The 14,517-nt window shown below is 41.1% G+C and overlaps 3 protein-coding genes across 3 annotated transcripts in view; 1 reads left to right on the top strand and 2 right to left on the bottom strand.

Annotated features, from left to right (window-relative positions):
• HERC5 (HECT and RLD domain containing E3 ubiquitin protein ligase 5) overlaps window positions 1–5,418 on the top strand; it is a 60,550-nt gene extending 55,132 nt beyond the window's left edge. Inside the window, exons 19-23 of the mRNA XM_004681414.2 lie at window positions 918–984; window positions 1,833–1,903; window positions 3,397–3,580; window positions 4,077–4,179; window positions 5,201–5,418. Of these exons, the coding sequence (XP_004681471.1) occupies window positions 918–984; window positions 1,833–1,903; window positions 3,397–3,580; window positions 4,077–4,179; window positions 5,201–5,406 (631 nt within the window). The 3' untranslated portion in view covers window positions 5,407–5,418. The remainder of the gene's footprint in view (window positions 1–917; window positions 985–1,832; window positions 1,904–3,396; window positions 3,581–4,076; window positions 4,180–5,200) is intronic.
• Window positions 5,419–9,610: 4,192 nt separating this feature from the next.
• On the bottom strand, window positions 9,611–10,910 carry PIGY (phosphatidylinositol glycan anchor biosynthesis, class Y). The gene has a single exon (XM_012724003.1). It carries the CDS (start codon window positions 10,885–10,887, stop codon window positions 10,672–10,674), a length of 216 nt encoding a protein of 71 aa, XP_012579457.1. The 5' UTR covers window positions 10,888–10,910; the 3' UTR covers window positions 9,611–10,671.
• A 47-nt stretch (window positions 10,911–10,957) lies between these two features.
• Window positions 10,958–12,690, bottom strand: PYURF (PIGY upstream reading frame). The gene is made up of 2 exons (XM_004681130.2): window positions 12,407–12,690; window positions 10,958–11,107 (listed from the first exon to the last, which is right to left on the bottom strand). Exons 1-2 carry the CDS (start codon window positions 12,598–12,600, stop codon window positions 10,978–10,980), a joined length of 324 nt encoding a protein of 107 aa, XP_004681187.1. The 5' UTR covers window positions 12,601–12,690; the 3' UTR covers window positions 10,958–10,977.
• Window positions 12,691–14,517: the final 1,827 nt, after the last annotated feature.

The following is a 14,517-nucleotide window of genomic DNA, read 5'->3' as shown; positions in this document are numbered from 1 at the left end:
TGACTCTCCCCAGATAAGGCAGTGAATAAATGTGATCTGTGTTATCACAGTACTGGAATGACAAATTCAGTTGGAAAAGGTCAGATTGGATTCCACCTTCTCCCAGAGGCCTTCCGCACTGGTAAACACCTCTGGAAGAAGTTAACTAGACTCTTACAAGCAAGCCCTGTGTCATTTACATAGTTTTTGTTTGTACCTGTCTCACTGTACAACAGGTGCCACTTTCATCAGCCTATTATACCAACTCATCTCAGTGGTTGTTGACAGTACGTTGAATACTTACTAAATGTTTGTTGAAAGAATAAGTGAATTAACAAATAATACAATATGAGACCATTACTTTAAAAATACATATAGAGTACCATATGTCAGGATGGAAATATGAAGAGACTGACACAAGAGAACTGTCTTATGTAATCTCTACTATCACAATTGCCTTAAAACAGTAATATAGTCAAATTTCATGTTTACCTGAAATTTGATAATATTAGAACATGAAGTCCTATGAGAGTCCTTTGACCAGCACACTTTTTTGACCCCCACCTCACTCCTCACTTAGATTTCCTAACTGCTACTTTACTTATTCTCTCAGTTCAAAAGCTTAAATTAACCATATAAGTAACCATCTAGCAATCTTTTCCTAAAGAGAAACTTACAATTAGATAATTGCACTAGACAGGTAAATAAAGTCAGGATGGAGGAGAGAGCTGGGAATCAGGTGTGGATCCTGTAAGATTGCAAATCAACTTCTAAACCTGATTGGGCGCTGGCCGGGTGTAGTCACTACATGGAGAAACAGGTGCTGCCGAGTGTTTCCGACTCCCCACCTTCACCAGAGCTGTGCAGTTGACATTTAATTTAGATGCTATATCTAGTGATCATGAATTTTTAAAAACAAAAATGAATTTATTCTTTAGGAGATTGCAAACACTTCTGGATTATGAAGGCGATGATTTTGAGGAAGTATTTTTTGTCCTATTTAATGTAAGTAAGATTTAATCTCGTTAACCTTTTACTTACCTAAGTATTCTAATAAACAATTTGTGAATTAAGATAGTGGGAAAGAATTTTTTTCTCATTTTTCATGAGCTGAATGAGGTAGTTATAAATCAGACAACTCCTGAATTTAATGATTTAAAACAAGTGTGGTTCTTTGGATTTGGGGGGCCTGGGGCAGCTTGGTGAGGCTTGGATAATCTACAGTGGCCTCACTCCCTTGCCAGGTCATTGCAGGCTCTTTGCTTTATGGGGTGTGTCCATTATTGCAACTTGTCTCTGTCCCAGTTGCCTTGTATTCTCTGAAAGTAGATGATGCTTCCTCACACAATGGTATCAGGGTTGCAGAGCAGGATGAGGTGACCAGGGCCAACATGTACCGGTTTTGGGGAAGCTCTTGCTTCTCTCGGATACCATTGAACCAAGCACTGTATATGGCCACACACAGATTTAAGGCCAGGAAAAACTGACTTCCATCTTGATGGGAGGTGATGGAAAGTCACCTTCCAAAAATGCTTGAGTATGAATATGGTAGAAATTTGTGGGCACTTGTTTTTTGCAAATCTATCATACTAGGTCTGCATAGCAGAAAGTCAATACTGAGATTTGGTGGGTTTTGCCTTTTTCAGTATGACCAGTTCAACTAAAATATATCAAGGTTTTTGTTTTTAATTCAGTTTTCTCGTTGCATCAGATGGTAATTTTTATTTGTACATTTCTTGCCAGTTTTATGACAGAAGTGTACATTTTTACAGATTCTTAAAGAAAATTGGTATGCCTCAAAGTGCTTCTTTGATGAAAAATTGTTCAGGATACTGAGTTCATTTGTTTTACAGGTGCATTGGGATAAAAATGATGTGGACTTAATTCCTAATGAAAGTTGCAGAATTGTCAACCAGACTAACAAGTAAGTCCAAAGAAATATTTTTGTTGATTCACTGTTTGACTACTCAAAAAATCTTTTACTAATTATAATATTCAACTACATGTTTATCATTTTTCAATAAAACAGTGAACTGGATGTCTATTGTGTTTATATGTGCAATTCATAGTTAACGGGAAGGGATGTGTTTTTCTCAGTGAGGCCTATCTACAGATATACACTAGCCTCTCACTTTTGAATCCTCATATCCTGTTTTATTTTTCTCTTTTCATATCACTTATTACTTACCTTTAGGATTTATTTGTTTACTTACTGTTCCCCAGAGCTGCATGATGAAGGCACTTGCTCTGTTCTCCACTGTATATCCAGTGCCCAGAGTGGTCACAACAGTGTGAGGTCCATAGCAGACTTGGAGTAACTGTAGAGGAAATTATTGTGGTATCTTGACTTCATGTCACATTACGTGGGATGCCATTTCTAACAATAGAGTTTGACATTATAGAATGTTCTTTTGATAGTGCCAGAGTATAATTTATGAGTAAGGCCCAGTTTATCCATAGTATTATGGTAGACGTGGCTCTACATTTTGCCTGGTTCCTTTCCATGAAAAATAGGCAAAGGTGCTCAACGCTAACAGTTGCGATTGAGGTGCTGGATTCCCCTTCTGTGAGCTTCCCTTTCTTCAGTCCAGGCCTTTTGAGGCCTAACTCAAGATTTTCAAGCCTGAAGCTATATATAGCTTGTATACTATCTGACTTTTCTAGTTACTCAATCATAGCTAGAATTGCAAATCTACTGTTTGTGTTTAGCCACAAATAATATTAGTAACTAACTCACTTTGACAAGTGGAGACTTTACAAAAGAGTCTAAAATCAATATGAAATTCTGCTCATCTCTCAAGCTCATTCCCCAGAGCTAATCTCTGCCAGGAGGTCAGGTTTAATTATTCCTAAATTTCTGTATGTTAATCTGTGTTGATTTTTTTAAAAAGATCTATTTATTTATGCATACAGAACTGGGATACAGGCCAGAGGTGTGGGGGGGGTGGGTGTGTGTGAGAGGATTCACTAGAGACAGAGTGGAGAGCAGAGCAGGCAGATTGACAAAGTATACAGCTGAGGGGAGAAGCGGGGGCTCAGGAGAGGTCTGCTGCACCGTGTGGGTCACCTCAGGCTGGTGATCAAACTCGCACTGAAGTGGCTGCAGCCAGCTTGTGGTGCTTCGTCCTAACCCTTTGCACCATCAGGAAGGGGCTGTGTTGATTCTCTTAACTGTGATCTTGAGCAATCATATAGCAAACATCACAGTGCCTCAACTGTCTCCTCACTAAAATGGTACAGGAATCTGCCGCAGAATTAGATTGTTAGATAATATATGGAAATAACTGTCCGTGCACATGGTTTGTGCTCAGTGTTAGGTGTTTTAGCTTTCTTCCAAACATCCCTTGCCCCACCATGCTTTGTGTTCAGGATATGTCAGTAAATGACACCATTTTTTTTGTTGTTGTTTCATTTAAGGAGAGACTATGTTTCTAAGTGTGTCAGTTACATCTTCAACACCTCTGTAATGGCAGTTTATGAGGAATTTCAAACAGGATTTTACAAAGTATGTGATAAGGAGATCATTGAATTTTTCCATCCCGAAGAACTAAAGGATGCAATTATTGGAAATACAGATTATGACTGGGAAACATTTGAACAGGTACATTGTAAGGGCCACGTGGTCATGTTGAGTCAAGAACATGACGGTGTATCCCTGGGGCCACTCTGTGGGAGAAGTCACGAGCAACTCTGCAAGATGTGACTCTGCTGCTCAGTGAGCAGCCCTCTTGCTGTTTATTAATAGTAACAAACGAACATGATTATGTCGCAAGAGCTGGAGGATCAGGGTCCAGAGGAGACACAGGGTAATCCAGTTTTATGGGGAGCTGAAAGAAACATGTCAGCCATATTTGCAAGAGGGCTTCCTGTGCAGAAATTTGATGGAATTTCTGAGCTGCTCTCAGACCACCTAAGACCAGGCCACAGTCAGTCACTGGGCGCCCCCAGCTGCCTTGTGACGTGGCCTTTGTCTTAGGGCCCCGTGCGGAAGCGTTGCTTCCCGCTGCTATGGCACAGGTGCACAGAGAGGCCACAGTATGAATTTAAATTTTGTTTCTATTTCCCAAATACTTATCTGTGTGTAAATTTTTATCTAGAATGCACATTATGAACAAGGATATGACAATTCACACCCCACCATAGTGATGTTTTGGAAGGCTTTACACAAATTAACTTTGGAAGAAAAGAAAAAATTTCTTGGTAAGTATTGTATCAGGAGTAGCTCTCTAGTCTTGGGTGTTATTTATATAATAAAAAATATCTTGTTTGTAGTAGCACTGTTTGTAGTAAGTCATACTGTAATGGCCATTCCTTGCCCAGGTGAATATCCTTTAAGCCAGGTTGTCCCAATATCAAAAAATCAAATGCTAGCATAAGTCTCTCTTCGTTGATTTCAGCCCTGCGTGTTGCTTTTCAAAGTTTCCCCTTTTCTTGCCAAAATTAAATATTGAGCCTTCTTCCTGTAGCTTGCGCCATCATTTCATTATCTGGGTCTTGTGGGATTAGCCAAGCCATGTACTGTCACTGCCCTCCACACCAGCTTCAGTTTATGTCACCTCCCAGATGTTGAAGTGGTTTATGCTTACTTGGAGCTTTTCCTGAGACTTGTTTCATGGCTTTTTCATTTTCTTACTCCATTTCCTGACTTATTTTTGAGGCATATTATCTTGTTCTTGTGTTTGTGGTTAACATGTATGTTAGACGATCTTTGGGTTCTCTATAAGCCCATCCTAACTTCCCAGTGTTGCCTCCTACCAGAAGTTTTTATCCCAACCCAGCAGTTCCAGTCCTGTACACCTTGCACCCTCCCATTCTCAGGCTCACTGGGAAGCTCTTTGCCTTCACCTCCACCCACCCCTTCATTGGCTTTCTGAACCTTTTCCTTCTTAAAGGTCCCCTGATTTCAGGACTCTCAGAGCTCTCGCTGTCATCCCAGCCTCTCTCTGCTCAACCATAGCTTCAGAGTCTGTGGCATCTTGTGTGTCTGTCTTACCATTAACTTTTCTCTTGCTGTTTGTCTTTTTTCCTGCATAAGAATTTCATATTCCCAACCAGACGGTGATGCTTGAGAGCAGAGACTGTCAGACTTTGTTGTGAAATGGTCATCGATATGGTGGGGCTCTGTACATGCACCCTCAATAATTGTTTTTGAGTAAACACATTTTCACGACATAAATTTTGATCTGTAAAATAGACCACTCAATTCTATTCTTATTTTTAGTGTTTCTTACAGGAACTGACAGAATTCAAGTAAAAGGCTTAAGGAACATGAAGATAACATTTTGCTGTCCTGAAAATTTGAATGAAAAAGATCCCATAAGAGCACAGACATGTTTTAGTGTCCTCTACCTCCCTAAATATTCCACAATGGAGAGAGTGGAAGAAGCGCTTCAAGTAGCCATCAACAATAACAGAGGATTTAGCTGACCTTCCGTCATATTCTTTACCCCTTTTTGAAAGTATTATTTTCAAAAATAAAATTCTAAACTCAAAAATTTCATACAAAAGTCTTACTCAGTTTTCATTGTTTACCTATTCCTTCAAAATTGTTCTCATTTGCATGTTAGATATACTTAGAAATGATACCAATTCAGCTGTTAAAGTGCCCCCAAACTATGTGCCAAGTCCATTAAATTAGATAGTTTTTCCTCTTCTAAGCATCCTGATAGTTTGTTCAGGGCTGAACTGGTGTTTCTTCCATACAAACTGCTCTAATGAAAATCACAGATGATTTTCTTCTTACAAACTTCAGTGGAAGTTTGTCCATTTTCATCTTAAGTCCTATCAATAGCATTTGAACTTGTCATCTACTTGCATGTCTATCACACTTAGCGCCAGTGGAGCCTTCTTCCTCATGCCACACATGCTCCTTTCAGCTCCATGGTTTCAGTGAATCCATGTCTCTCACCGACACACAAGAACTGGTCAATCCTTGCACGAAAGCCATTTTTCTCAGTGGCATTTCTGCTTGCATGCTCCCTGGCTCCTTAACCTCAAGTTGAAGAAAACGATCATTTTCCCTGTGTTCGCAGCCTAGGGCAGTGCCTCTGCTACCTCAGGCAGAAGCCTGCAGTCATCTTCCATTGCCACCTGCTCACTCCCACCTCCCATAAATCAGTCAAATCCTTGTAATTCTAGTTGTAAAATATCTGACAGCCAATAATTTACTTCAAACTGTTGTCTCCTGTCCTTTCTGTGGAGTCACTTCCAAACTAGTCTTGTACCTAGACTTGCAAGCATCTGATGCAAGAATCTGTGATGGAGATCTGTAGCTGAACTGTTTGATCAGTGGATCCTTGCTATATTACTCTGAAAATTTTGGAGAGAGAACCCTCATTGACTAATAGTAGTAACACAGTGTAGAGCTATGCTTTCTAATATGTGGCTATTTAAAATTAAAGCTCAGCCACACTAGCCACCTTTTAAGTGCTTGATACCTGCATGCAACCTGTACAAATAGTGACTCCTTCCTTGGCCCTTGCAGTCTCAGTCCATAGAAATGCCCTGTGATTTTGCATGTTCTATTATTTTCTTTTTGGGGGAAAAAAAGCTATTGTATTTATGAGCTGTAGGAATGATGGTGTGAAAATCGGGCAACAATGCCCAACTTTAGTGACACGTGGCTCCTTCCTGACACACCCCCTGGACAGCTCCAGCCTTCTCTTTCATTGCCCAGCATATTTAGTGTGTTCTGGTCATTTGTAGTTACCAGTTTCCCAAATGGGCCACAGGGAAGCCCGTGTTTTCACATGTGCCTTTTCCTCTGGAATTCTTTTCTCATCCCACCCCCATTTCTCCTTCCTCACCTCTCCAATTTTACCTTTTCGGTATGAGTTACTGCCGCTGGCTCCTCAGGACTCACTTCTGCTATCACGGTCTCCAGTAACTGTCAGGATAAGATAATGTTGTTTGTAGAGTGACTACCTAGCTCAGACCTTTTTAAAAATTATTTATTTACATATATTTTACATCACTTCATTTTTGTACGTTTTTGATTTCTCAGGTGTAGTCAATAAAATCCACACCCCCCAGTTCACCCATGCAGAATAGCCGGTCCTTTGTGCACTTATCCCCCAATCCCTGCATAATGTCTCTGACTTATAAATGCCTGTTAATTTTATTTATTATTATTTGTTCCTGATCCCTTATTTGATTCCCTTACATTCCTCCTCCAAGTAAAAATCCTTTTTGTTTCCTTCTGAAAGCTTAGTTGGTGGTAATGCTGCGAGTTGGCCAAGAGTGCCACCTAGAGGCAGCTGCTGAACACAGCCGTCACCTGTAAACGGAGAATTTCATCAAGACAAACTTGGAAAAGGGAACAGCCTTTTCGCTCCACACATACCCATAGTAATAGCATGGCTGAAATTTCATATTTTTTCTTTTCTTTGATTTTTGCATAGAAGAACTGGGATGTAGGCCAGAGGTGCTAGGTGGTGAGAGGATTCACCAGAGACAGAGTGGACACCCAAACAGGCAGGTAACTGAAATACACTGTTGCAGGGAGCAGCAGGTGAGACAGGTCCGCTGTGCCATATGTGGGTTAATCCCTGGCTGAGGATCGAACCCAGGCTGTAGCAGTGACAACACTGAGGCTTAACCCCTAGGTCACCAGGAGGTAAATCAAAGCTAAAAAAGCAAGAGTTAGGCCCACCTGCCTTCAGTATTTTGAAGGTACACTTGGCTGCTCAATTCTGCAGCACCCCACCCTCCACCCGAAGTCATTTGTGGCACTCTGCGAGTTGTAGTCCAAGCTGAGGTGTAGCAGGGGTGGGGGAGATGATGCCTGTCCCTGTGGACTCCCCCTAGAGTGACAAATCCTAGAACACTGAACATTTGTGTACAAGTTTTTGTGTAGACATGTTTTCATTTCCCTTGAGTATATAGTAGGAACAGCATTAGCAAGTTAAAGGATAACTACATTGACCTTTCTGAATGAAGTCCACTTGCTTTCCCAAGAAGTTACACAGCATTTTAAATTCTTACTAACAATGTATGGGCATCTGAGAAATCTTAAAATTGCAGACCTACTCTTAGTGAGACAGCAAAGGTAAAAGAATTTTGAGCCTGCATGAGTTGCTTCAAGTTCTGTTTGAACAGCTAGACTAAATCATGGACTAATGAACCCTGTCCAAACCACCTGGCCCGCCACACTGTCTGTAAGGAGCCATGCTGGACAAAAAGCATAAGCTTCTTACTAAAAATTATCTCAGTGTCCTGGAGAAGCTCAAGAGCCCTGATGTGTAGTTGGAGTATAACCTGAGGATGCCCAGCCCAGAGGCTGTGAATTGTTCTCTTCTTCCCCACCTCATGGACTTACCTTCAAAAATCTCCTCCTAAATCCCTCTGAGGAAAAAAGTTCAATTCTCCTTTCTGGCACAGGTTCTCTCATGCATGAGTCACTAATAAAACGTTGCTTTGTTCAACTATACCTAGCATTCTGGTGAGTTCTTTCCTATCACGTCAGAGCCTATGTGAGATACTGAGATGTTGCTTCCACATTTGCATGTAAAACTCAACAATACTTTGTTATAATTGTTATTTTATCTAATGGCAATCCCCTCTCCTTACTCTCACACGGCTTATACATAAACCTCTCTCTTGTTCATTTCTTTCTACCCGTCTGCTTTTGGTCTTGTCCTAGGTTCCTAAATGTACAGGTCAGGGCTCACAGTCTGGGTCTTTCATTTCCTTGTGACAAAATCATTGCTAATGATTGAATTTCATAATTATTGCTGAGTTACCCTGTGTACGTCACCAGATTTCTCTGTGCTTGTACCTTTTGTAAAATATAGTATCCCGGGCCCTCCCTGGTGGCACAGCGGATTAAAGCACAGCACCATGAAGCTACTGCAGCCATTGCAGCATGAGTTCAATCCCCTGCCAGGGAACTGACGCACATGGAGTGTCAGACCTCTCCTGACCCACCTGCTGCTCCCCTCAGCAGTGCATTTTGTCCATCTGCCTGTTCTGCTCCCTACTGTGTCTCTGGAGAATCTTCTTCACCCCCAACCCCCACGTCTGGCCAGTACTCCAGTCCTGTATGCATAAATCTTAAAAAAAATGTGTGTTATACACACACACATATGTATATATAGTATACATATATAAATATACATATATATGTATATATAGTATCCCTCCTTATTTGAAGTTTTACTTTCCAGTTACCCAAAGTCAACAATGGTCTGAAAACATTATGTAGAATGTTATACTGTTGTACTTTATATTGCTTATTCATTTTCCTAGAGCCTAGTTTATAAAATAACAGATCATATAAATACTATGAAAGGTTTCAGGCATCCCATGGAGGTGGGGGATGTCTCAGAACCCATCCCCCTCAGATAATGCTAACATTTTTGACTCTTCTCTTCAGGTTAGGGATTGAAAAGTATGTGTAACATGCTTACAGCCATACCTAGTGTACTGTTGGTACCATACAGGCGACTATTAAGTAAATTCTATTTGAGAATGGCATTGATATCTCCCAGGAAGTTACCTCTAAAATGATAAAATATTTCATTTGTACATGCTACAGTGACTTTTCAGAATTTAGTGCTTGTTTTATTGGCACAATTATTTACACTAACCACAGTGAGATTTGGGGTCAGGAAAAAGAACGAACCCCTAGGAAATGATGGGGATCTCTACTACGTTTGTACTGTATTTACATTGAACTAATGTAAACAGAAAACACAACTAATCCTGTTTTTATTTTATTTTAAAGAATACTGTTTCAAGCTTCTGTTAAACTAAAATTCTTAAGATTCAACTAAGTTTATAGTCAACTAATAGATTTAAGGTAACTACTGAAATATTTATACTATACCTCTGAACTAGTAATTGTACTATTCTCAATTAATCTTGTGGAAAAATCATAACCAATCTTGTCAATTCTCATGCTCTAGTGGTGCCAAGTAGGTTTCCCAAAGCAAGAAAATAGCTGAGTCCAAAAAATAACTAAGCTCAAGAGGACACAGTCAGCTATTTATTTATAAACATTACAACTCCACCTCAACCCCCAAAGGTAGATATTTTTCTGGGGAGTTATTCTATTTTAGTATTAATTACCTCTGTAGACATAGCCTACATTTAAAATTTTTGGCGCACTTTTACATTTCCCCTTCCTTAGAATCACTATTTGGACCATCTCTCTCCCCAAAAAACACAATTTTCCTTTTGAAAGTGTTAACATCTTATTTTAATGTAAGCATTTGATGCCAAAGAAATAAAGGTAATTTTACAAACACCAAAGTTTTGCAAGTATGTAAAGTTTATGTAAAGTTTCCATTTTACTGCTGTTTTAAATGTATATCTCTACTAATCACTCCAATATAGCGCCTTTAAAAATATCTTAGTCATCTTTAACATGTAGCTTCACCAAAGATTCTGAAATATAGAATTTCAAATTATTAACTCTAAGATAATAGGGTAAGAAATAATCATCAGATTAATAGGTGGGTCTGTTAGTTTCCAAGATTTTGCTGAAATGTTTTTCTGATTTAAATTAAAATCTGAAAACAAAGGCAAAACAAAAAATACAATAAAAGATGCTTCCGCAGCTTACACCTCCTCTTACCAAGGTAAAGCATCTTTCCCACAAATTAAGTGGATTTCCAGTATTTCCACGGAGTTGAGCTTTCAGAGTTGCTCAAAGCCAAGTTACTGACATATACCATCTTGGTTCTTGTTGCATTAATTATGCCTGAAGAGTTTGATACCCATCCACGTCCAAAGATGGAAGAACACATATACTGGGATGGTAATGGGCAAGAGCAGGCTGTAAAAGCACAGGCTGGCTGTGCTAGTGCAGCCGTGTGGGAAGTTTTCTTCCACAGAGGCTGAGTAGAACAGTCCTGCTAAAGACACCAGTGGAATAAGGACAGTCAATGTGGGAAGAGACAAAAACATTCTTCTCCCCCAGTTATTCCCCGCCACTGTGACTTTTGATCAGGTAGAAGGTAAAAAAAATGAACTGCTGTGTAGTTTTAAATTCTGATGTTACTCTTTTTGCTTCTTACACTGCTGAGTCCTCCTAGCTGCCTGTGGTATCATATTAGGAATCCCATCGATGATTGGATAAGCTATTCCCAACTCTTCATTAATCAATTCATTTGTTGATGCTTCATATCTGAAAGGGGGGAAGAAAAACAAAGATGAAATTTTAATGGGAAAACGCCTAGGGAAACTTTTGTGTTCCATAAATACCTTTTATCCAATTCTTGACATAATTAACCTCAGGAAAATAGAATTCTAACTATAAAAATAGCAGTAATTGACTGAACCATTTCTCCTAGAAAATGAGTTTCTAGTTTTTCTTATTTTAGTCGGTTTCTCTCACATTTTCCTTTCCATTTCACTCTCAAAGTGCGCCCTAATTTTCTCTTTACACAAGTCAGGAAAAGATCTACCCTCTGGTCAGCCCAAAAGTGTCCCATTAATTTGACCTAGGAGAAGAAACAGAAAAACTCAACGTCGCCATTTTCTAACATGCTCAATAAAGCAGCCTATCTGATCCATCAGGGCAAACCACTGAAAACTTCAATACACAAAATTTAAAAGTTTGAGAAAGATGTGAGAACAAAAATAAGGAAACTAGAAAGAAGTGTGCAATTAACTAGTTAAAATTGTCTAAAAGGTACATCAATTAGCAATTTCAAGCTTTAAAAAAACTGAATGCTACATTATGGGGGAAAATCCAGCAAGAGAAATGCTAAAAGATGAAGATAAAAATTACTAGCAATCAACAAGTCAAAGAAAACCACTGTTAACATTTTGGTGTTTGGTTTACTCAATTTGCAACTGAGGAGTTGCCAATGTTCAGTTTTAGTGGCTGAAAGTGCAGTGTCTTTCGAGACTCCAGGTTCAAGGTTAACGAGGCCTTTGCAAAAGCCCATCTAGTCCAGAACTAAGAGGCGCTGAATATAACGCTTAGCATCGTCAGGTATCCACGGCACAAGGTATTCTCACCAGCATCTGGAGGCTACGACAGTGTTTTTCGTGATCTTGGCTTTAGAATGTGAGCGCCTTGAAGAGTCCTGAATCCCCCCAGTTACTAAAAAGTTGGGTTCTTTTATTAAAATACATACAAGCTCGGTCAGGGCCCCAGGCCTTCCGGTTCGGTTTGCGGGAGCCAGCGCTCCGAAATCAATGGCCATTTTCCGGGGCGGCCAGCGGCCGGCCTCTGGTTGCTTTGTCCCCTGACCGCGGGCCGGGGTCGGGTTCCCGGGGCCGGGGGCCAGTTCCCCTCCCGCCTCCTCCCGCCCTTCGCGCCGCAGAGGGAGGTCCCCGGAGTCGGCCCAGTCGCAGAAAATGGCAGCGGACGACAGCCGCACGGGCCGGAATCCCATGGCTGCCGAGGCCGCGCGACGCACCGGCTTCCACCCGCACCAGCAGGCCGCGCCCGGCCCCCTCAAGCGGCCAATCTCACCTGAGCGGCTTCTTGGAGAGCGGGCACACCAGGAACTCCAGCAGCGCCGGGTCGAAGGCGCCCTCGGCCCTCTCGCGCCGGTCCACCGACGGCCGCGACCCTGACGTGTGCAGGCACCGAAGAGAGGCCCCAGGCTGCAGTGCTCGCGACCTCCGCAGCGCACATGCGACCCGGCCGAGCGCTCCGCTCAGCATAGTCTCGCAGCAGCAGACCGCACTCGCCGCTTCCCTCGCAAGCCCCGCCGCGCTCGCTGAGCCCCACAGCCCGCCCGGCTCCGGCGGCCAGGCCCCGCCCCCGGCGCTCTCAAAATACAGTCCGGGGGCAAGCGGCGGTTCGCACTTCAGTTCCGTGGACACTTCGGACCCGACCGCTCTTCCCGCGGTACCGCTGGGTAGTTAAGCGCGTGACCAGCAGCCTGAGCCCTGGAGTGGGTGTGCCCCCCGTTTGCAAATTACGTAGTACAAGCAGGACCCTACTGAGTTTTCACCAGCGTCTCTTGCCGTAGTGCTGGGAAGCCAGTGGCAGTACCCACGCGTGATCTCACCAAAATGAGGTTTCAAACACTGTCATGTTGGGTACGTTAACAACAGTACTTTGTTTTATTTTACATACGCAATTTAATTGACATAAATATTTACCAGCCCCAGTTCCTGTATTTTTTTTCCCCCCTCCTCAGTTAAAAAAATTTTGTTTAGGTGTCTGGAAAGAATGACGTAAGCCTTTTGACTCTAGGCAACCAAACGTAAGGTAATGGAGTCATAGTGAAATCAATCGCATAATAAAGCACATCTAAGTTACTTCTTTAAATGATTGTCGAGTCAGCTTGGAGTTTAAGTAATTGTGTAGTCACACAGGTATCCTTTAGTTAATTGAATGATGCCTGGAATGGACTTTTCTCCCCTAATTTGTCCCACTCAAGGAAGTGATACAAATTTGATCTTATGCTGTGAGAGATAAGTTCGCGGGCTCTCCAGCGTGGCACCTTGGTTCCGGTCCATAGTGTACTGACTATAAGTTGTACTCATAAAATTAATAATTGTACTTACTACATGAAATTCTCTGGCGGGGATCAAATGCAGTCATACAGAGAGCATTTAGAGAATGCCTGGCATAAATTAATGCTTAGTAGTACTTACTGTTATTCTCTGTTTTATATACTTGAAAATCCGTTAGTGATCAATTTTTTCCCTTTTTTTGTTGAATATTAACTTGAATGGGTTTTTTGCATCACTAGGCAAAAAAACTTTGGGCTCCTGATATAAGATGGGAGTGAGGAAAAATATACAGTGTAGATACAAACACGAGATTGTATTTTCAAATTTCTCTTTCATTCGGCAATATAACAACAAATTAAACTTTTATGTTGTTTATTTAAAAATATACTACATTGTTCATTATTAATCATCAATGCTCAAAAGATTGCTAAAGCCCAAAGTCACTGCTAGGGTACCAAAAAGTAAACGTCTCTGGTTAGATAAATAATTAAAAGATAATGAAAGTCTCTGATTGCCAAGCTCTCTACTAGTCATCCCCATCCAAATATTTCAGAGTCAGAACTTTCCATTATTAAAGTCACTAATGAATTACAATGGAGGAACTATTATAAAATTCCAATGTTGCCTTTATATTTCCTACTAAGACAGTAGCATTAATTTTTCAGTTGTAGTTAGTTGATACTTTGGGCCCTAGAAACGTATGTTTCAGCAAGAGCCAGGGAGGAACCTAACCTTCTTCTGACTGCACTAAACTGGGCCAGGCAGAGCTGGGCTGGGCTGGACAGTCCTGGGACCTCAACTCTGTGGGCAGAGTGGGTACCCATCATTCTTGAGGCCCACTTCATTACCTCAGGTTGGCCCAGCTCACAGATTTCTATCGACCTGGTTTTCTAACCTGTAATAAATAAATTAGTTTCAGTTTGTCTCCACATAGATGGCTTGAAGCAGATCAGTTTACTTTATAGTAGTATTGTGGAAGAATGCAGAGTAACAGCCAAACATGAGCATGTCCTCAAATTTATAACACCAAAAATCAACCACCGATATTTACGGAAAATCTGAAAGTGTTAGACCAACCCATGTAAAATTAAGTTGCAATATGTAAAAAAAAAAAAA

This window comes from Condylura cristata, unplaced genomic scaffold (genome assembly GCF_000260355.1).
Source record: "Condylura cristata isolate star-nosed mole 26May11 unplaced genomic scaffold, ConCri1.0 scaffold00012, whole genome shotgun sequence".
Taxonomy (NCBI): domain Eukaryota; kingdom Metazoa; phylum Chordata; class Mammalia; order Eulipotyphla; family Talpidae; genus Condylura; species Condylura cristata.
The sequence above is the reverse complement of the archived record's forward strand: the minus strand, read 5'-3'. Positions and strand labels throughout refer to the sequence as shown.

Bases quoted from the DNA above. Each gene is read 5' to 3' on its own strand.
- PYURF (XM_004681130.2), bottom strand. From the start codon at position 12,600: ATGCTGAGCGGAGCGCTCGGCCGGGTCGCATGTGCGCTGCGGAGGTCG. The intron at 11,108-12,406 runs GTGAGATTGGCC...CCCCCCTTTCAG, and splicing joins CTCTCCAAGAAGCCGCTCAG to ATATGAAGCATCAACAAATG.
- PIGY (XM_012724003.1), bottom strand. From the start codon at position 10,887: ATGTTTTTGTCTCTTCCCACATTGACTGTCCTTATTCCACTGGTGTCT.